We start from the raw sequence: 19,419 nt of genomic DNA, 5'->3' as shown, positions 1-19,419 counted from the left end.
GTGAGCAGGAATTAAGAAGGACTGAGCACTATTACCAAGAGGGAGAAGCCAATAACGCATAATATATTTCATGGTGTATCTCATATGAAGAATATATTGTTTGTTGAATTGGTGTTGCATTATGTTTCGATATATCTGACTAAAATGTATAGGTCATACAAGCCATAAATTGTGAAATGGGGAAGTTTTTCTTCGGCAATGTGACTAGCAGTAATGGCTATGAGACGAGTGTAGCTCAAAGGCGTGGCTTGTGACGTCAAGGATCAGCTCCACGCGCTTTGATTGGTCCTAATTTTCCCCATCCCTAAACTCTTCCAGACTTGGGAAATATGCGTCCGGCCCAGGAACGCGATGGTCTGGGCCCTGGTGCCGTAGGTGCAGATGAGCATCCTGTTTGCAGCTACAAGGGCAGTCAGGTCATCGGGGTGTGGCTGCGATCCTCTGCAGACGAAGGGAGCACCAACAGCATAGCACCAGTATCAACCAGCATCCTAAGGCCAGAGATGCTGTCCTGGATGTAGAAGCCCCTGGGTTTGGACTTCGTTACTGCCGCTGCCATGGGGGCTTGTTTTGGGCACTGCCTCCATCATTTTTTGAAGGGCAGAAGGAGCAAGGGTGCTTGCACTTCCATGCCTTGCTGCCAAACTGGCAGTGGAACCGGCGCCACCCGATGTCTGGGAGGGGCTTCAGCAATCACTGGTATGCTGCATCAACCGTGTCCTCCTGCTGTAGGCTGTTGGCTGACAGAGGGGAGGAGAGTTTTGCAGCTTGGGTGGAGGTCAACAGAGTGAAAGCCCGCTGCACCAGACTTTCCATCTCTATGGTCTCGGCATTAGGGATCTGGCTTAGGACTTCAGGCACAAGCTGGCGAAGGAAGAGTTGACAGAGGATGCTCACCTCCTGCCTTCGTTCTTGGTGGTCCACCTCTGGCAGGAGGACCAGGTCCTGGTGCTTGTGCCAAGCCAGTCTGGGATCCGTGGTGGTCATGGGGTTGACCACGGGATCGAAAATTTGGCCAGCCAGCTGGGGAACTGGGAGAAAGAAGACCTGGATGAGCTCCCTCTTTAGGCCTTCATAGGGCAGCTCCCTGGGATGGCTGTGCATCCATGAGGTGAAGCATTTAAAGGCATCTGCTGTGAGGGTACCGGCGATGAGGTCCACATTGGTGTTGTCCAGGGTATGCCATGGATCCAGAACTGTATTTCTGCCCATTGCAGTCATGTGCAATGTCCTCACTGCAGAAGGGCAGCAGCTTGACATGGTGGGGCTCCGACGGTGCAGTCGTCTGGGGTGCGGGTACGGGTGTCAAGGAGGACTCGAGTGCAAAGAAGGATCGTTTCATGGATCGCAGGGTCGAGGCGGACACAGAGTCGAGTGAATATGCTGAACTCTCCATTGTCTTGTCAGACTCACACTTACGATCGATTAGAAGTCGTGAATGGTGGGCCAAACCGTAAGACTGAACATCAAAACACTTCTGTGAAGAAATACTATTGTGAGTCCACTAATGGCGTTGAGGAATACCAGAGAACCTAGACTAGGCATCGTATGGGTGCGTTAAAGGTTCTCTGAAGGTGAGCAGTGGTAGTTATCCCCTTAAATGGCAAGGCCAAAACCGCTTGGGTCACTTACTCCTGGGTCACCAATTGTGAGGACTGAGTAAGACGAGGAGAGCGAGTGAACTAATTTTATTCGGCTGTTGTTGTTTGAGATTAAGCTGGCCTTGTGCCAGCACGGGCTCTTGCTCGTAGAGCAGCCCGTAAGATTTATTCAGCAAATGAGGCTGTACATAAGGCAACGTGCGTACAGAAGTGTGGTGTCCATCACGCATGCACGAACAAACATAAACAAAAAGGGACAGGGCCCCTACTGTGAATGTGTTTCTTCACAGACGAAAATACATGAATAATATTACACAGGGGTAACGGATTCCCGACATATATACATAAAAAGAAATGGTGTAAAATGCTCTACATTTTAGTTCCTGGAAGAAAAGAAAGGTCATATGGATATACAGATTTTTACAATGGAAGGGCGAACATTCGCCCGAATGTCGTCCTTACAATTCTACACTTCTCCCCATCTTTTTAGCCCTTCTCGTTTGTATTCTTAAGCCTGGGTTAAAAGTAGGGGATGGACAGCGAATTAAAGATATCCAAACATTATATAAAGATGAAGCACAAACATTTAAAGATGGAACAAACAAAAAAAAGGTCATTATGTCATTAGGTGACAGAAATATTCTAAAAGCGGGACATTTGTTAAAAAAACGTTACATTTAAGATAATTTTCTTTAAAAAAAACGGGACATTTTAATCCCATTTTAAAAAAGCGGGACTGAAGTCCAAAAAGCGGGACTCTGGTCTCCTTGTCACTCATGAACTTTACCCCTAACGTCAGATGTTTCCAAGAAACAGAACTTCTCGTCACTCGACTGCTTGCTGACGACATGTTTTCAGAGTTGAAGTCTAAAACTTGCACGGTGTGGAGGGCATGACTCTCAAAGAAATGGGATATTTATATGCCATAACTAGGGAATTTTTCAGCTGAGAGGATTGTTTATTAAGTGTCCAGCATTCTGGACACTTCACATACATACATACATACATACATACATACATACATACATACATACATACATACATACATACATACATACATACATACATACACACATATGCCCCCTCTTGGAAAATATGCTGCGGGCGCCCATGTGTGCAGTTATAACTGATCAGTCATACTCATAAATGAACGTTAGTGGCGGGCTTACAGCACCGAATTGGAGCTTGGTGTTGTTGTTATGTAAGGCTTTAGTGGTTTTTGACCAAGAAACAACATAAAGGAAGCATACAGTCCACTTTGTCCATACAAATTTTTCGCCTCAACACCACATGTTTATGCTATGAAGAAATAACTGAAAACTTAGAACATGTCAGATTTATTATTGCCCGGCATATAGTGCCATGAGAAATAGATATACCACATTCACTGCATCAACCATATCAAGAAGATAAACAGTGATAACTACTATACATTTTACTCTTTGCAGACATGTCGAAACAAGGAATTGAAAATAGGAAGGGATATATAAAAGATTTCTGGTACTGAAGAGACAATATACTAGTACTTAAACATGCACACTTGAAGAGAAGTAGAACTGACAAAGGAGCCGTTTCATAGACAAATCCCAACTACTACTACTACTACTACTATTCCTATGAAAAACCCGATTACCTCATAAAGGTCCAATTCAAAATGAACACTAAAGTAAGGAAAACATTCAGAAATAAAACAAAAGAAATCAAATATTTGAAAGTTACAGAAGAGTCTACCAGGAAATACCTTGAATATATAGAGTATAAAGTAAGCCAACAAGGCAGAAAAGGAGATCTAACCCAATTGGAAGAAACAATGAGTGAAGCAAAAACAAATAACCTAGAAAAGATAATCAAAAGAAGGTTAAAGACAGGAAAGCAAGAAGAAATAGAACCAGTATGGGTCACCAAGAAATAAAGAAAGAAATAAGCCAAAGAAGGATATATAACAAATTAAAAAGGAAAGCCACAAGAATAGAAGAAAAAAGATACTATGAAGAAGCATATCTTAAACAAAAACAAAAAGCACAGACAATAATAAAGAAAGCATATGAAGAATATAAAGAAAAAATTAGAAATGAGATAATGAATGATAAAAATAGACACAGGAAAATCTGGGAATATATAGACATGCTGAGAGGAAAGACCACATCAGAAAAAGAATGGATAAGAATATTCGATGAAAATAAGCAAGAGATGAAGGACGAAACCCTAGGGAAAGAGCTGGTAAAATTCTGGGAAATAATATACCAAAAAGAAGAAAACAAAATAGGAGAGATATGGAATGAAAGTAAGAAAGAACAGTACAAACATGAAATGGAAGAAATGGTGAAAAGATTAGGACAGCAGATGAAAGGCCAAATATCTTTAAGGGAACATATGCATGGAGTGTATGACCCAACAGAGACAGAGATTAGACCCATGGAAGAAATCAACATAACAGAAGAAGATGTAAAAAATCAACTTGAGAAAATGAAGACAAATAAAGCACCAGGACCAGATGGAATGAAGCCAGTATTGTTCAAATTACTCTTATAAAGTAACAACCTTCAAAAAGAATTGGCAGAATGTTTAAATAACATACTGAAGGGTAGGAAAACACAGAAAAGCTGGTTTAAGTAAAAAACAACACTTACGCCCAAAAAACAAAACCCCACAGTCAAAGATCTAAGGCCAATTGCTCTAACAAATGCATCATATAAAATCTTCATGGGGATCCTGAGAACCAAAATAGAAAAACATATTAGAAATATAGGAAAAATGAATGAACTGCAATCAGGCTTTACCGCACAAAGGAGAGGAATCGATTATTTATATATCTTACAATACTGCATACAAGAAACGTACAGAAGAAAGAACCCATTATTTGTAGTATCAATAGACTTCCAAAAAGCATTTGACTCAGTTAATATGAAAAAGCTCATTGAGGTCATGATGAAATATAGGCTACATGCAGAAGTAATAAATGCAGTTGCAAAGATATATACAAATGATGTAACAAGCCTATGCCTTAACAATACAGAACAAAAAGAACTATATGTAACTAATGGAATAAGACAGGGATGCAATAGCTCAACCATATTCTTTCTATTAATAATGTACCTTATAATAGAAAAATTAGAAAATACAACAGAAGGTTTTAGAAATTAAGTAATAAGGGTAGTGGCACTATTATATGCAGACGACGGATTAATACTAGGGCACACACTAGAAGAAATAACAAAATCAATAAAAACCCTTATGGAAATCGCAAGTGAATGTGGCCTAAACATAAACAAGGATAAGAGTAACATACTAATATACAACGACTGGTACAGTATCGATGATATGGAGAATATGGAGCATATAGAAGGAATAAAAATAGTTAAGAATATAAAATACCTAGGAGTAACAATCAACAACATGAAAGACTGCTTCAGAGAACAGATAAAAAGGGCCCAAATTAAAGCAAAGCAGATGGCAAATATGGCTAATGCAGTCATCAATAAAAGCTGTAGCAGAGTAAAAATAGGAAAATTGTACTGGAAAGGACTAGCGATACCTTCATTCATGTATGCAATGGAAGTCATGAAACTTGACAGGAAAACAATAAATGAATTTCAGAAGATAGACAATAAAGTATATAGAGCAATTTTGAAAGCGCCAAGTTACACAGCAAGTTGTGCGTTAAGATCTGAAATAGGGGCCTCATCCTGCCAATCTAGAGATATCAAGAATAAACTATTCTACCTGAAACATACACCGAAGAATGGTGGAAATAGGCTCCTATATGAGATAACCATGGATCAGTATGAAAAAAAACCTGGATAATGCAAGTAAAAGAGTATATAAAGAACTAAACATAAACTTAAGTAAAATTGAAGCAGTTAAAGACAAACAGTTAAGAGAAATAATAAACAATTGGAACAGAAAAACATGGCAGAAAGAAATGAATGAAAAGTCAACGTTAAGAATCTACAGAAAATATAAAGAAAACATAAGAGAAGAAATCCGGTATAACAACACGGAAAAAACAATGCTGATCAGTAGGGCCAGACTATATAAAAAAAAAAAAATCTGTTTTTTTTCATCTGTCCATCCGCCTGTGGTGTTTTTGTATGGTAACACTGCGTCCCGGGCTTTAGATAGTTACGCTAATTGTAAGTTTTAGGTAAATAAAAGGATATCTGGGTGTACATTTGTAACTGAAAAGTGTTTTAATAATTTACTGTATGCGAATTACACCGTTAATATTCGAAATAGGATATTATTATAATCGTTGAATGTAAGCTGAATGTAACTATCTAAAGCCCGGGACGCAGTGTTACCATACAAAAACACCACAGGCGGATGGACAGATAAAAAAAAAAAAAACAGAGTATAGGTATACTAGGATTAAATGACAGAAATAGGATAAAAGGAGAAGATACAAAATGTTTATACTGTGAGGAACAAAATGAAAATTTAGAACATTTCTTACTTTACTGCCCAGCATACAATGAAATTAGAAATAGATATAGCTTTATGCAGCAACCATACCAAGAAAATAAAGAGGAATTAGTAGCAAATATACTATTATTGGTAGTACTAATGAGGGAGGCAGTGGAGAATAGGAAAGATTTTATAAAAGAAATGTGGTATTTCAGAGAGAAGCTCAAACACAAACAAAGGAGGAATAAAAGAAGCAAGGGAGCCGTTTCAAAGCCAAATCCCACCACTACTACTACTACTACTAGCGCTACTATCCTATTAAGTACCTACTATATCTTGCGCAAAAGTACTTCGTGAACAACGAAATGATGACTACCCTGCAATATAAGTCTGCTAGTGCTGTGGTAAGCTGGTCTGTCTAAGATTTTGTCAAGGTCACGTGAAACCAGGTTATCACAGTTAAGCATTTACTTAGGTAACTTATGCCGAGCGAACTAAACGCTCCTAGGCCTGTTTAGCCTGCATTCATAAGCTAGCCTAGTGCCTATAGAGGCTAATTCAGTAAAGGCCTGTCCACACTAGGAAACATTGTTTGGAAACAAAGTTTGCAAACGGTATGTGTACATACAAATGGGACCAAGTGAATAGATTAGCTTAACGGCTGGGTCACAACATGTTGGCAGCAGAAAAACACCTTTTTCCTACACGATAGCTAGCCTATTTATTCGGACGACTGTAATTAACCCCCAGGGGCCAGTACTAAACACGGCAAAATACATTGGACGCCCCAATCCCTAGGGGATGTCGTATCCGCGGTTACGTTTCTTGCAGTCGGTGCGGAACTATTCTTTAGAATTACCCTATTGGGTAGTAAAGCACCGGTGTGCGAACATTGATCCATCAAAGTCATTTTTTTCACTCAATATTTAATTGGTGAGACAACAATACAACTCAATATTTAAGCCTACCATTCTAAAGATTGAATTGTTCCTAGGGTAAAAAACCGTAGGGTCCAGACAACATGTACGATCAGCTTGGACAATCCCAAAAAAAGTACATTATAACGCGTCCTGACATCGGAGATGGGCATCAGTCGCGACTTCTTGTTGGTGAGAAACGGAGCTAAAGACCTCTACTCTCCTTTCGAAGTAAGTATTTTCTCCAAAGTTAGAAATTAAGGCCAAATTTTAAGATTTAAACAGAGGGTAGTGAAAACGGTGTCAAACGTAGTGCAAATCTCACCAAAACGCGTTCAACATTTTTACTTACAACTCGAAGTATTTAGAAGATTGATGCCATCTCGATGTTTACGGAGTCGCTTGTGTCAATAAACTAACCATTTCCTGTGATAAATCCGCACACCACTTGTACCCACAGACGCTGGGGCACTTTCATCACAACAATCGGAAAACTTTTCCTCACCGAGTAAACAACTGTTTTGTAGAAGACAACGATGAAGAGTGCACTTCGATAATTTTTAAGTAAATAGTAAAACATCAATTTGTTCCGATACGTAATACAAACCCTCGGTCCTTTAACAATAGGAAGTAGCTAGCGGCAGCTGGAACGGTCGTAAGCTTCGAACAAGGGGAGAACGGTAGTTAACTGCTTGTCCGGGAGGTAAACAAATCACTTTTGCTTTCGGCCGCGGGTGTGAAGGACGTGTTCGTCATCGCTCTGCCCGCTTCATCGTCGTATGCTTTGTTTTTATTGTGTTTTCTACTAATGGTTTGTTTGACTTGAAAATGAAACTGTAAGTACACTGTTTTCATTTTCATTACTTAATTATGAACCAACATGGAGTTATCGCCGTAGATGCGGCGATTTCCTCTCTTTTCTTGAATTGAACCCTTGAATTATGTCTCGGTGCCGAGGGCGGGCGCGCTCGCGCCGAGTCATGTAGGGTTGGGCGGAAGTGTGTAATTGAAAAATGTAATACTCTTTTCATTATATTTTTGCCCTCTGTGCGGTTCCGTTACCCCCCGAGACGTGTGATTGCGTTCGGCACGAGCCTTTTAATTTTGTATAATCGAATGCAAAGGAAAAAGTGGATTCGCATTTGCAATATTCTTTTCATTTTCATTTATTTATTTGCATGAAATTTAATTTGGATCAATTTTCGTTCTTACCCGGGAATTGATCCTTACATTTTTTTTATGTGAAAATGAAATCGCAAGTGCAGTATTCTGTTTCATTTTCATATATTTTATGATAGCATCATATTATTGGATCAAGTTTCCGTTCTTACCCGGGAATTGATCTTTTCCCCTTTAAGTTCTATGAAGTGAATCGCAAGGGCAGTATTCTGTTTTCATTTTCATATTAACTTTTCACTGCTGTGCGGGGGTAGGGCGGAAGCGAAGGTCTGGCCACAGGAAGTCGTCGGAAAGCTCTCCCGCGACTCCCTTGGTATCCGATTCTTTCGTTTCGCTTCCTTCCTACCCCCCGCTCAGCTTCTTCGTTGTATTTTGTTTGTTCCGATACGTTAATAACAAACCTCGGTCCTTTAACAATAGGAAGGTAACTAGCGGCAGCTGGGACGGTCGTAAGCTTCGAACAAGGGGAGAACGGTAGTTAACTGCTTGTCTGTCGTGCGCGCGCCCGCGCGCCCGAGAGGTGAAGAACCACTTTTGCTTTCGGCCGCGGGTGTGAAGGACGTGTTTCGTCATCGCTCTCTGCCCGCTTCATCGTCGTATGCTTTGTTTATATTGTGTTTTTTAATAATGGTTTGGTTTGACTTGAAAATGAAACTGTAAGTACACTGTTTTCATTTTCATTACTTAATTATGAATCAACATGGAGCTATCGCCGTAGAGACGGCGATTTCCGCTCTTTTCATGAATTGAACCCTTGAATTATGTCTCGGTGCCGAGGGCGGGCGCACTCGCGCCGAGTCATGTATTTTGGGACGAAAGTGTGTAATTGAAAGATGTAAGTACTCTTTTTCATTATATTTTTGCCCTGTGCGTTCGTTGCCGAGAGCTTGATTGCGCTCGGCAAGAGCCTCTTATTTTGTATGAATAGAATGCAATGAAAGTGGATTCGCAATGCAGTTTTCTTTTCATTTTCATTTATTAATTGCATCAAATTTAATTTGTTCCGACACGGCATACAAACCTTCGGTCCTTTTACAATAGGAAGGTACTAGCGGCAGCTGGATAGGTCGTAAGCTTTCGAACAAGGGGTTCGGTAGTTAACTGCTTGTCCGACAGGCGCGCGCGCGCGACTGGTAGGTAACAAATCACTTTGCTTTCGGCCTGCTGGCGTGTGGACGTGTATCATCGCTCTCTGCCCGCTTCATCGTCGTTTGCTTTCGCATGATTGTGTTTTTCTTTTTCTATGTATCTAGTGAAACTGAATTGTAAGTACAATCATTTCATTGAATTCAATTGTGAATTAAAGGATCTTGGCTTCACAACGCCCTCCGATTACCCGATGCCGGGACTGAAGGGCGTAATTGCGGGAATTCATTTTCCCAGAATGATCCTCGTATTGTGTATGCTCGGTGCCGAGGGGCCCGGGAGCGCTCGCTCCGAGCGTATATTGGGTTGGAAATGTGTAGATGAAAATCGTAAGTAAGTGCTCTTTTCATTTATATTTTTTGACCTGTATGCCCGTTGCCGAACGAATGCGCTCGGCACGGAAACTTATTCTTTTTCATTTTCATATATTATTTTTTATTGTAGCAATACTCATTTTGGATCAGTTTCCGAGCTTACCCGGAGATTGATCCTTCCCCCTTTTTATTTTGAATGAAGTGAAATCGCAAGTGCAGTTCTTTTTCATTTTCATTTTTTTTATTGAGATTGCTTTGTTGACTGGGATCAATGTTCCGCTATTCACGGGAATTGATCCTTCCCCTTTTTATTTGTATGAAGTGAAATCGCAAGCGCAGTAGTCTTTTCATTTTCATATATTTGTTGATTGCATCAATTCATTATGGATCAAGGTTTCCAGAAACCTTGATCCATAAAGGTAAGGAATGGAACCTTTCACCCTTGCGCTCGGTACCGAGGGCGCAAATGCGCTCGATCCGAGCCCTATTCATTGTGAAGTGAATCGTTTTGCAAGATGCATTTTTCATTTTGTCCTTATTATTGATTGCATCAATATTATTTGGTTTCAAGTTCCGCTCAGTCAGGGGAATTGATCCTTATGCCTTGTATTCGTGCCGATGGCACGATTGCTCTGGGCTCTTATTTTGTTGTTGCGTACATGGGTACTGTGCGGGGGTGGGGAACGAGACCCCCCCCCCGCTCAGTTCCCACAGATGGCTCTTCCCCTTGGGGGGGGGGGGGGGGGAGGTTATCGGCGTTCTTCTGCCCCGATCGTCGAGCGCGGGGGAGGGCGCTCGGTGCCCGATGTACATTTGTATTAGGGGTCTTCCACTCGTTCGGGAGGGATCAAACCCCCGCACGAGGGGATTTCCCACAATTAATCGCTACTACTATTATTTCCGCAGGTGCTACTGCCACGAGCGTGGACCTTGGTGAGGTATGGGCGTCCTTCCAATTGCAGAGCGTGCTGGTGTCCAGGGGCTGCGGTTGCTATGTCTGGGCCTACTGCGGTCACCCATGGAGTGGTGACCACGCAACCAGGTGACGACGTCCCGCTACCTCACCTGGTTGTACTCGCCTCACGTGGTTTCAGTCTTGCCTACAGCCGCTGTGAAGTGCCGTTCGCCGTACCGAGAGGGGGGCGTGCCGCCGGCCAGGCTCGTGGTTGCCGCGCTGCAGCGACCACACTTCCGCTGCCCTAGAACTCGCCCCTGGACCTGCCGCCGGTACCAGGATGTTGCTGGCTGCTGCTCCACTTCCTGTGTTTTCCGGTGCTGCCTGCCGTACCTGCCGATTCTGGGATGCAGTTGCTGCGTGGCTGTCCCTGCCGTTGCTGGCACTGGCTGTTCCTGCCGTTGCTGCGCTGGCTGTCCCTACCGATGATGTGCTGGGCCGTGCCTGCTGTTCCTGAGATGCCCATACCTGCTGATGTCGTCCCTGTTCGTGGTGGTACTACCCCAGACTTTGGTCTGTCTGTACAGGTGCGTCCGGGCCCTGTGGCTTCGGCTACAGCAGCCCCGGCTCCGCCCTGGATAGCAGATCTTACGTCTGTCCTGAGGAAGCTGACGAAGAAGAGGAGGAAGGTGTCGTGGTCGTCGTCTCATCTTCTTCATCGTCGTCGGCCGCCGCCTCTTCCCCTTCGACTTCTAAGGCTTTACAGCCGAGGAAGAAGAAGGTCGCCTCCTCCCTCCTAAGAAGCTTCCTCGGGAGCTTCTCGGGACCCGTCTCACCTCGGTGGGACGGGAGGGTTCCTTCCGCTGGTCCTCCTGCTCCTTCGGGAGCGGGGCCCGTCTCTTCTTTTCCGCAAGGAAGAAGACTACGGGGACCAGAGGGGGGTACCGGCTAACACCGGTACTTCCTCGCCTGGTGTCAGTGGTGCTGCCACTGCATCAGGGTCCGTCTCGGCCCCTCTCGTTCGCGGGGAGGTAACCGAGTGTACGGTCGCCTACCAGCGACCGTGCAGCCAGGAACCAGACCTCTGAGTCCGCTCAGCGTCAGGTTCACGGCACGGGGCGGAAAAAGACTGGTGACAGCCGCTCACGCGACTCTCACCAGACCAGCTCTCTCTCATCGCGGCGAACAGCTGGCCTACCCGGGGGACGTGACGGTCCCACGACCGGCCACGGGCTGAGGCTGGGAAGAGGTCCTCCCGTTCGCCGCGGTGCCAGCCACGGCTGGAACCAGCGACGTGACGTGCCGTGAGGACAAGCACCGTCGGGCACTGTGACAGTGGAGCCTGCAGGTCGCCTGACCGTCGCTCTCACAGAGACGATCGGGTACGGCAACCAGCACCAGCTCTTCTGACACTCGAGATCGGGGCCGCCTGTGCTCAGTCCAAGCCCGTTCCTCCACAGCGAGACGGTTCGACCAGGCCTGCAGCTCGATCGCCACCGCGGGGTTGACGATCGCCTGCAGCCCTCCAAGCCTGCTGGTTCTGCCAGCGAGCAACGAGGGAGCGTCAGGTCTGCCTCTCCCGTACCTTCAACCACCTCGGGTTACACCGGGAGGAGCGAGGTATTGAGGAGTGATCGTGAGGGGTGCGCCCTCATGATCCCACCACAACGCCCTACGTGCCAGGCACGGTTCTTGGACCGGCCAGGGCGTATGCGCAAGTGGATGGGGAAGACCGAGAGGGCTGTCGCTGTTCCCCTTCTTAGGAGGAAGGTTCTCAAGGAATATGCTCTCGTTCGAAGGGCTTAACGGTCCCACTCTGCAAGATGCTGTGACTTCCGAGACCCAGAGGAACTTTGCCGAGGTTACGGCGCTGATATTCGTCAGCACAATGACCTCGGGGAAGGATCGCCGCTCCCACCAGCAGAGCCACGTCTCGGCTCGAGTCGTTTGGGGCCCGAGAGGGAACCCAAATCGACGGTGGGTCGGCCGCGATCGGAGCTTGCCGACTGTGTTGAACCAGGTAGTCTCTCGTCTCCGGACAAGAAGGCTCTCTCAGTTCTGGACGGTCGAACAAGCTACTTCACCTCCTCTACTGCGACAGAGGCGTTTATACGTGTCTTCGGACACCGTATTTAAATACCCCTTCGGTCCTCCTGAGGTTTCGACCTCGACGAGGACTGGAATGAGTCGGAGCGGTATCGGCTCTCTACTGTCAGGTGTCGATCAGCCCCACCCAGACGACGTTCACAGTGGCGGCAGACACTTACTACAGTATGAGTTCGTAACCTCCTCGGGAAAACGTTTTTGTTTTCTCCTGACGATACGTTTTCCCAGGCTCTGAGAGGCCATCGCCGTAAGGCGATGGCTGCTCCTTTCTTCTCCAACTGCTAGATCCGCTGGGAAGGCGAGCCAGTATCCAATTCCTCCCCCATTCCCTCTCTGCTTACGGCTACGAGGGAAAGGGGAGGGATCCTACAGAGATTTCTCTGTAAGATCCCACGTTAGGGGCTGCGCTACCGGGGGGACCTCGGGTCCTACCTGACGTAAGCCCGGTCATTGAGGAGGATCCTGCCCCTTTCTCGATTTCTACGGAATCGAGAGGACCACCAGCCGATATCGTCTGACGAATTCGGTGGGGGGTTTCGCAGAGTGCTTAGAATTCTACGGAATTTTCTAGCGCACTCAGAGTGCGAGTTTTTTACGATCTCCAAACACTCAGGCGAGACCACACGGTCCAAAGTGAGCGAGAAAATCCCCGATAATTGTTACACGATAATCGGGAAACTCGCTTATGCTCGAATTCCTGTAATTTCTAGGCATTTGAAGAAGACCGCTGCTGAAAGAAGAGTATCTCACAGTAGGCGCTTAACCTGGAATAGAGAAGAACGGACGGGAACTTCCAGTTTGGCTTGAACTATCGTCTTCGGTATTCTGTTCACCATTGAAGCTTTCCTTTGGGAAAGACTTCTCCTTCACTCTCTTGAATAAGAGAACGAAGGCGGTCGATCTCCAATCCTTATTCTCATTCCTCGAGGGGAAAAGAATTTAGGATGGAGGTCGTGGTACAGAACCTACAAATATACTACGTATATTACCCTCGCGACATGATTCTTTAACAGTTGAATTGTCCGTGGGGTAGGCGCATACCGTAGTTAACTCTACGGTTTGTGACCGAGACGAATTGTATCTTAATTGAACTGCAACTCGGGGTTGCCTGCAACCTCCCAGCAGTTATCAGTTTCGATTTTAGATACTTGGTATTGTCATGACAACACCAAATCAGCTTTTGTATTTACCGAAATCCGTTTCGGTTAAATATAATTGCTCGAGCGTATTCTTTATGCTCGATGGTTCTAGCCGAACGCATTCCTTCGTGGAATAATGGATTACCTGGCAACTCAGGATGACGAGTCACCGAGAGCTACTGCGTATTGAACTGCCTGATAGCGGCTCAGTATCAGCTAGGTCTCTGAGATGCACGGTCGGTTACGTCTCTCTCTCCCCTGGTTGGATTGACTACCGAACCGTATCTCTGCCCAACAATCATGGACTTAGGTCTCTGATTAACGGGGATTCTCGCAATAATGAAGGACCATCTACTGCTGTGACGCTCGATTTCATCGCCTTCGACATTGCGAGAATTTCAACAGAGATATCTCTTGGACTCTGTCATCTTTCTGTTTACCGCACGGTAACAGAAGTCTGTACTAGTCAACCGCTGCATCGCACTGCGATAATGCGAATGATTTTTGCAGACATCTGAGTTTGTCTTCAAAATATCTCGTATTCGTAGGTGGGCAATTTCATTGCTCGCCCCGAATTAACAGATATGTCAGAAGACATCGCCTACTCTCCGACCTGACAGCTCTACTTCCAAATGTTCAGCCCATGAGAAGCAGTTCTTCAGGCAGTAGTTCCCTGTCTTCATTACTGGAAGCGCTCCGCTTTTATTGCAACTACGGTCCTAACGAGGACAGCAATCAATAGCGGTTAGCGTTCTCAGTCTTTGTAGCACAGGTTCAGAATCTTGAGAATCCCTCTCTCGGTTCAGCTGTGAAGACGTAGGTTGCATTTTCTGTACACCTTCGTCTTCAACGTCACATAGTGTTGTTCTCCTTACCCGAGAATCAACTATACTATGAGATATCTTGCCATCAAGGACCGCGGTCCTCTAGAAGGCAATTGACTTTCGCCTGTTGGGCACATGCCTTAAGAGAGTCATCACCTTGCTTCTGGGCATCGGTGACGAACAAATTATTTGTTTAGTCTTTTCTTGGCATAACCCTGTTAAGGCGAAGGTCACGGTGACTTGCTCGGGGTGCTTAATGGACAACTTGCCTCCTACTGAACGCAAGTCCAAGTAGGCAGCTGTCAGAGCGCCCAAGTCTTTTGTTACGAACTTCGCTGTGGACTTAGTTCGGTTGTTCCATAACAATCTTTTCTTCGTCCTAACGGCTTGTCACAGTACCCATGACCATCGACACCCAACATTGAGTGTCGGTGTCCTATCCACTACCGAGAACAACAACTTCGCTGCAGACGGAGGATAGACCAGTATGGGTACAGGACATCACCGAAGTCGAGAGAGGGATAGGTCATTCGACAATTCCCGTTCTTTTCCTCTGAGGTAATTGCATGACTTTGCCTGCGAAGTCAAGCATCCAGGGGATGGGGATTCGTGACGCTCGATTTCGTACCGTTAATTCGTAGCGAAGACTCTGAACCCTTCGGTTCCTGACGATCGGTTAGAGTCCTTCACAGTCCCCTCACCTAATGGAACTTCACCGCCTTCGATGCGAAGGAGATGCTGCTTTGTCCTGTGAAAGCGCGGACCGCGCTTTCTGAAGAAACTCGACATCCCAGGCGGAGTGTTGAAGACTCTTCGTCAGCACCAAGATGACCTAGAAGTACACTCCCTCGAGTTACACAAGAACTTCTCCGTGGCGCAGGCTGAAGGCAGGGGTCTGGTACAACCAGACCACTGGCACCTCCTTCTACCTTTTGGATATTGCCCACAGGTCCCTTGGATCGTTTTCCTTAGGACCCGTGGTGGCTGCTCAACACGTTGTGTAGCTAACCCAGACCTAGCAGGCTGAACAGCATCGAGTCCTGGTGTGACTGTAAGAATAGATAAGTGAATGAGAGAGTGACTGGCTTCTCTTCCTATCTTTTTCTACCCCTCTACCTGTGGGTAGAGGGATACGGTCATCACCTTGCTGGATAAGGACGAGATGCCGGTGAGCTACTCGACAGAGCCCCATCCTATCCCTTTCACTAGGGATGGGAGCGAATATCCACCACTTCCTCCTACAAGGGGGGGGAAGTGGATGCCAACAAGAGACAAACCATAACGTTGTTGCCTCTTGCAAATAGGAACTTGTTCTTGTTTGCTGGTACGAAGAGATACGCTTGCCTCTCTCTTAGTACTTGGTCCAGAGGTCTGACCATTGATCCTGCGGTGCACACACCCCGATCAATCGGACAGAGGCTTGGATCCCTCCCTCGCTCTTACGACCAGGGAGGCTTCCAAGGTTGGGCGAACACCAGTCTGTTCACAAAAAGACTCAGATTAACCACACCAAGAAGTTGAGTCTTCCTATTGTAAAAGGACCGAAGGTTTTGTATGCCGTGTCGGAACAAATGACAATTTGTCCAAAAAAATTGCATTTTTCCTAACTATACAAAACCTGAGGTCCTTTTACACATAGCCCCACCTCATGACCACCCTCACTCTGCAGTTTTTGCTTGGGCCAAAAGCAAAAGTGATTTGTTTACCTACCAGTCGCGCGCGCGCGCCTGTCGGACAAGCAGTTAACTACCGAACCCCTTGTTCGAAAGCTTACGACCTATCCAGCTGCCGCTAGTACCTTCCTATTGTAAAAGGACCTCAGGTTTGTATAGTTAGGAAAAATGCAATTTTGGACAAATTGTCATTTTGGATCAATTTCCGCTCTTACCCGGGAATTAATCCTTACGATTTATTTCTGTGAAAGTGAAATAGCAAGTGCAGTATTGTTCTTTTCATCATATAATTTATGATAGCATCCAATATTATTATGGATCAAGTTTCCGCTCTTACCGGGAATTGATTTTTAACCCTCTTTAAGTTCTATGAAGTGAATCGCAAGTGCAGTATTCTGTTTCATTTTCATTTTACTTTTCACTGCTGTGCGGGGTAGGGGAGCGAAGGGTCTACCAGGAAGTCGTCGGAAAGCTCTCCCGCGACTCCCTTGGTATCCGATTCTTCGTCTTCTTTCCTGCCCCCCCCGCTCAGCTTCCTCGTATTTTGTTTTTGGGGTCTTCCTTCCGTTCGGGGTGGGGCATGTCTCCCCCCCCCGTGCGTGAGGGAACCCCTCTTACTAATCTGTCTGTGCTAACCGCAGGTGCTACAGCCGTGGGAGACGACCTTGGACAGTATGACCACTGCGGCTGCAGGGCGTGCCTAGCATCCACGATCTGCTGCAGAGTCTAGCGAGGTCTGGGGCGGTGACCTTGGAGTGGTCTCCAATACAACCTTCACGGCCGCTTATGCTGCTTCCCCCGCTGGTCTACACTCCCACCCCATGCTGTGTCGGTGACGCCGTCTGCCGCTTCTAGGGCCGGTCGCCGCCGTACCGAGGAGGGGTATGCCGCCGCCGCCTGTGTTTTCTTCGTGTTGCCTGCCCCAGACTTCCGCTGTTCCAGCAGCTCGCCCCTGGACCGGCCGCCAGTACCACGCTGGCTGCCGATGATTCTACGAGGCGATGGCTGGGCCTGCCCGTACCTGTCGCTGATGTGGTTCCCGCTACTGGTTTGGCTGTCCATTCTGTGTTTACCGCTGCCGCTGTTCCTGCCGCTCCTGAGCTGGTTGCTGTTCCTGTCGCTCCTGTTCCTGCGCCTGTCCATGCTGGTCCTGCCCATGGTGTGTCTTCCCCAGTCCCAGGTCCTTCCGGACAGTGCAGTGGGGCCGTGTTGCTTCGGCAATAGGCCCGACTCCGGCCTGGATGGAGGACCTGACGACTGTCCTGCTGAGCTGACGAAGAAGAGGAAGGTGTCATCATCATTCTTTCGTCTGTGCTGCTCTTCCCCTTCGACCCCCTTCTTCTAAGGCCCATGAGCCGAAGAAGAAGAAGGCTGCCTCCCCCCCTAAGAAGTCTCCTTCGGGAACTTCTAAGGGCCCTCCGTCCCACCTCGGTGGGATGGGGGGGTACCTTCTGCTGGGTCCTCCTGCTCCTTCGGGAGCGGGGCCCGTCTACCCTTCCGTAAGGAAGAGATAGACGGGGCCACCAGGAGGAGTATCGGTTAGCTCTGGTACTTCCTCGCCTGGTGCTAGCGGCGATGCCGCTACGCCAGGTTCCGGCTCGGTCAACTCTCGTTCGCGGGAGATCCCGAGTGTACGTCTCCCTCGGGAGACCGTGCAGCCAAAGTTTCGGCGCCAGAGTTCGCTCGGCGCCAAGACCACGGCACGGAGCAGAAGGCTGGCGAGAACCGCTCAGGTGACTCTCGCCAGGCCAGCGGCCGCTCTCGCAGCGACCAGCTGGTAACCGGGTTTGTTATTCCCCCTAAGAAGACTCCTTCGGGAACTTCGAAGGGCTCGTCACATTCCGGTGTGACGGGGGGGGTTCTTCTGCTGGTCCTCTGTTCCTGCGGGAACGGGGACCCGTCTCCCCTTCTGAGAAGAAGAAGAAGACGGGGACCAAGGGTGTGCTGGCTACCGCTGGTACACCCTCGCCTGGTCTTGGCAGCTCTGCTGCTAAGCCAGGTACCGGCTCGGTTTCTCGTCCGCGAGAAGTTCCGAGTGTACGATCTCCTTCGGGTGACCGTGCAGCCAAAGTTAAGACGCCTGAGTTCGCTCAGCGTCATGACCGAGGCACGGAGCAGAAGACTGTCCGGAGCCGCTCAGGAGGTGACTGACTCGCCAGGCCAGCGGCCGCCTCTCGCAGCGACCAGCCGGTACCCTCGGGTGGACGTGACGGTCTCTGACCGGCCACGGGTTCAGGCTGGGAAGAGGTCTCCCAGGTCCCCTCGACCGACGGTACCAGCCTCGGCTGGCACCAGCGGTTGACGTGCCGCGAGGACGCTCACCGGTCTCACGGCGAAAGCGAGCTCTGCAGGTCACCTGACCGCCGCTCCCACAGGGAACGGGCGGATACGGTGACCAGCAGCAGTCGTCTGACGCACGGGACCGGGGCTCGACGTGCTCAGTCGAGCCGCTCGCCACAGGTGCGGCGGCCGGCCTAGGCCTCGACAGAATCGAATCCCCCACCGCGGGTTGGTGATCGGCTGCCAGCCCCCCACGGCCAGCGAGAGGTGGGGCGGGGGGGAGCGTCAGGTCTGTCTCTCCACTACCTTCAACTTCCTCGGGCTACACCGGAAGAAGCGAGGTAGCTAGGAGTGATCGTGAGAGGTGCGCCGCTCACGATCCCAGTCATGACGCCGCACGTGCCACGTATGGTCTTAGGACCAACCAGGACGTACGCGCAAGTTGATTGGAGGTGACCGTCAGGGGGAGAGGGGGTAGCGTCAGTTCTGTCTCTCCGATACCTTCAACTTCCTCGGCATACGCCAGGAAGAGCGAGGTATATAGGAGTGATCGTGAGAGATGCGCCGCTCACGATCCCGTCACGACGCCGCACGTGCCAGGTTGGTCTTAGGACCAACCAGGACGTACGCGCAAGTGATTGGAGGCAACCGTCAGGGATCTGTTGCTGGTCCTTCTTCTGAAGGAGGAGGGTCCTGGGAGCTGCTCTTGTTGGAGGGATGGACGGTCCTACTCCTCAAGACGCTGTAACTTCCGAGATTCAGAGTAACTTTACCCCAGGTTATTGCACTGATTCGTCAGCACACGAACGACCGGGGGGAAGGATCGCCGCTCCCACCAGCAGAGCCCATGTCTCTGCTCGAGTCGTTTTGGGGCCCGAGAGGGAACCCAAACCGACGGTGGGTATGCCGCGATCGGAGCTTGCCGATTCTGTCTTGAACCA

General features: G+C 47.7%; 1 protein-coding gene across 1 annotated transcript in view; it reads left to right on the top strand.

Annotated features, from left to right (window-relative positions):
• Positions 1-6,227: 6,227 nt before the first annotated feature.
• LOC135202549 (small ribosomal subunit protein uS3m-like) overlaps positions 6,228-19,419 on the top strand; it is a gene marked incomplete in the record, with an annotated part of 126,545 nt that continues 113,353 nt past the window's right edge. Inside the window, 1 exon segment of the mRNA XM_064232029.1 lies at positions 6,228-6,409. Within this exon segment, the coding sequence (XP_064088099.1) occupies positions 6,371-6,409 (39 nt within the window).

The sequence above is a fragment of the Macrobrachium nipponense genome, chromosome 30, assembly GCF_015104395.2.
Source record: "Macrobrachium nipponense isolate FS-2020 chromosome 30, ASM1510439v2, whole genome shotgun sequence".
Classification (NCBI taxonomy): domain Eukaryota; kingdom Metazoa; phylum Arthropoda; class Malacostraca; order Decapoda; family Palaemonidae; genus Macrobrachium; species Macrobrachium nipponense.
Note: the sequence above shows the minus strand (reverse complement) of the source record. Positions and strands in the feature narration are given on the sequence as shown.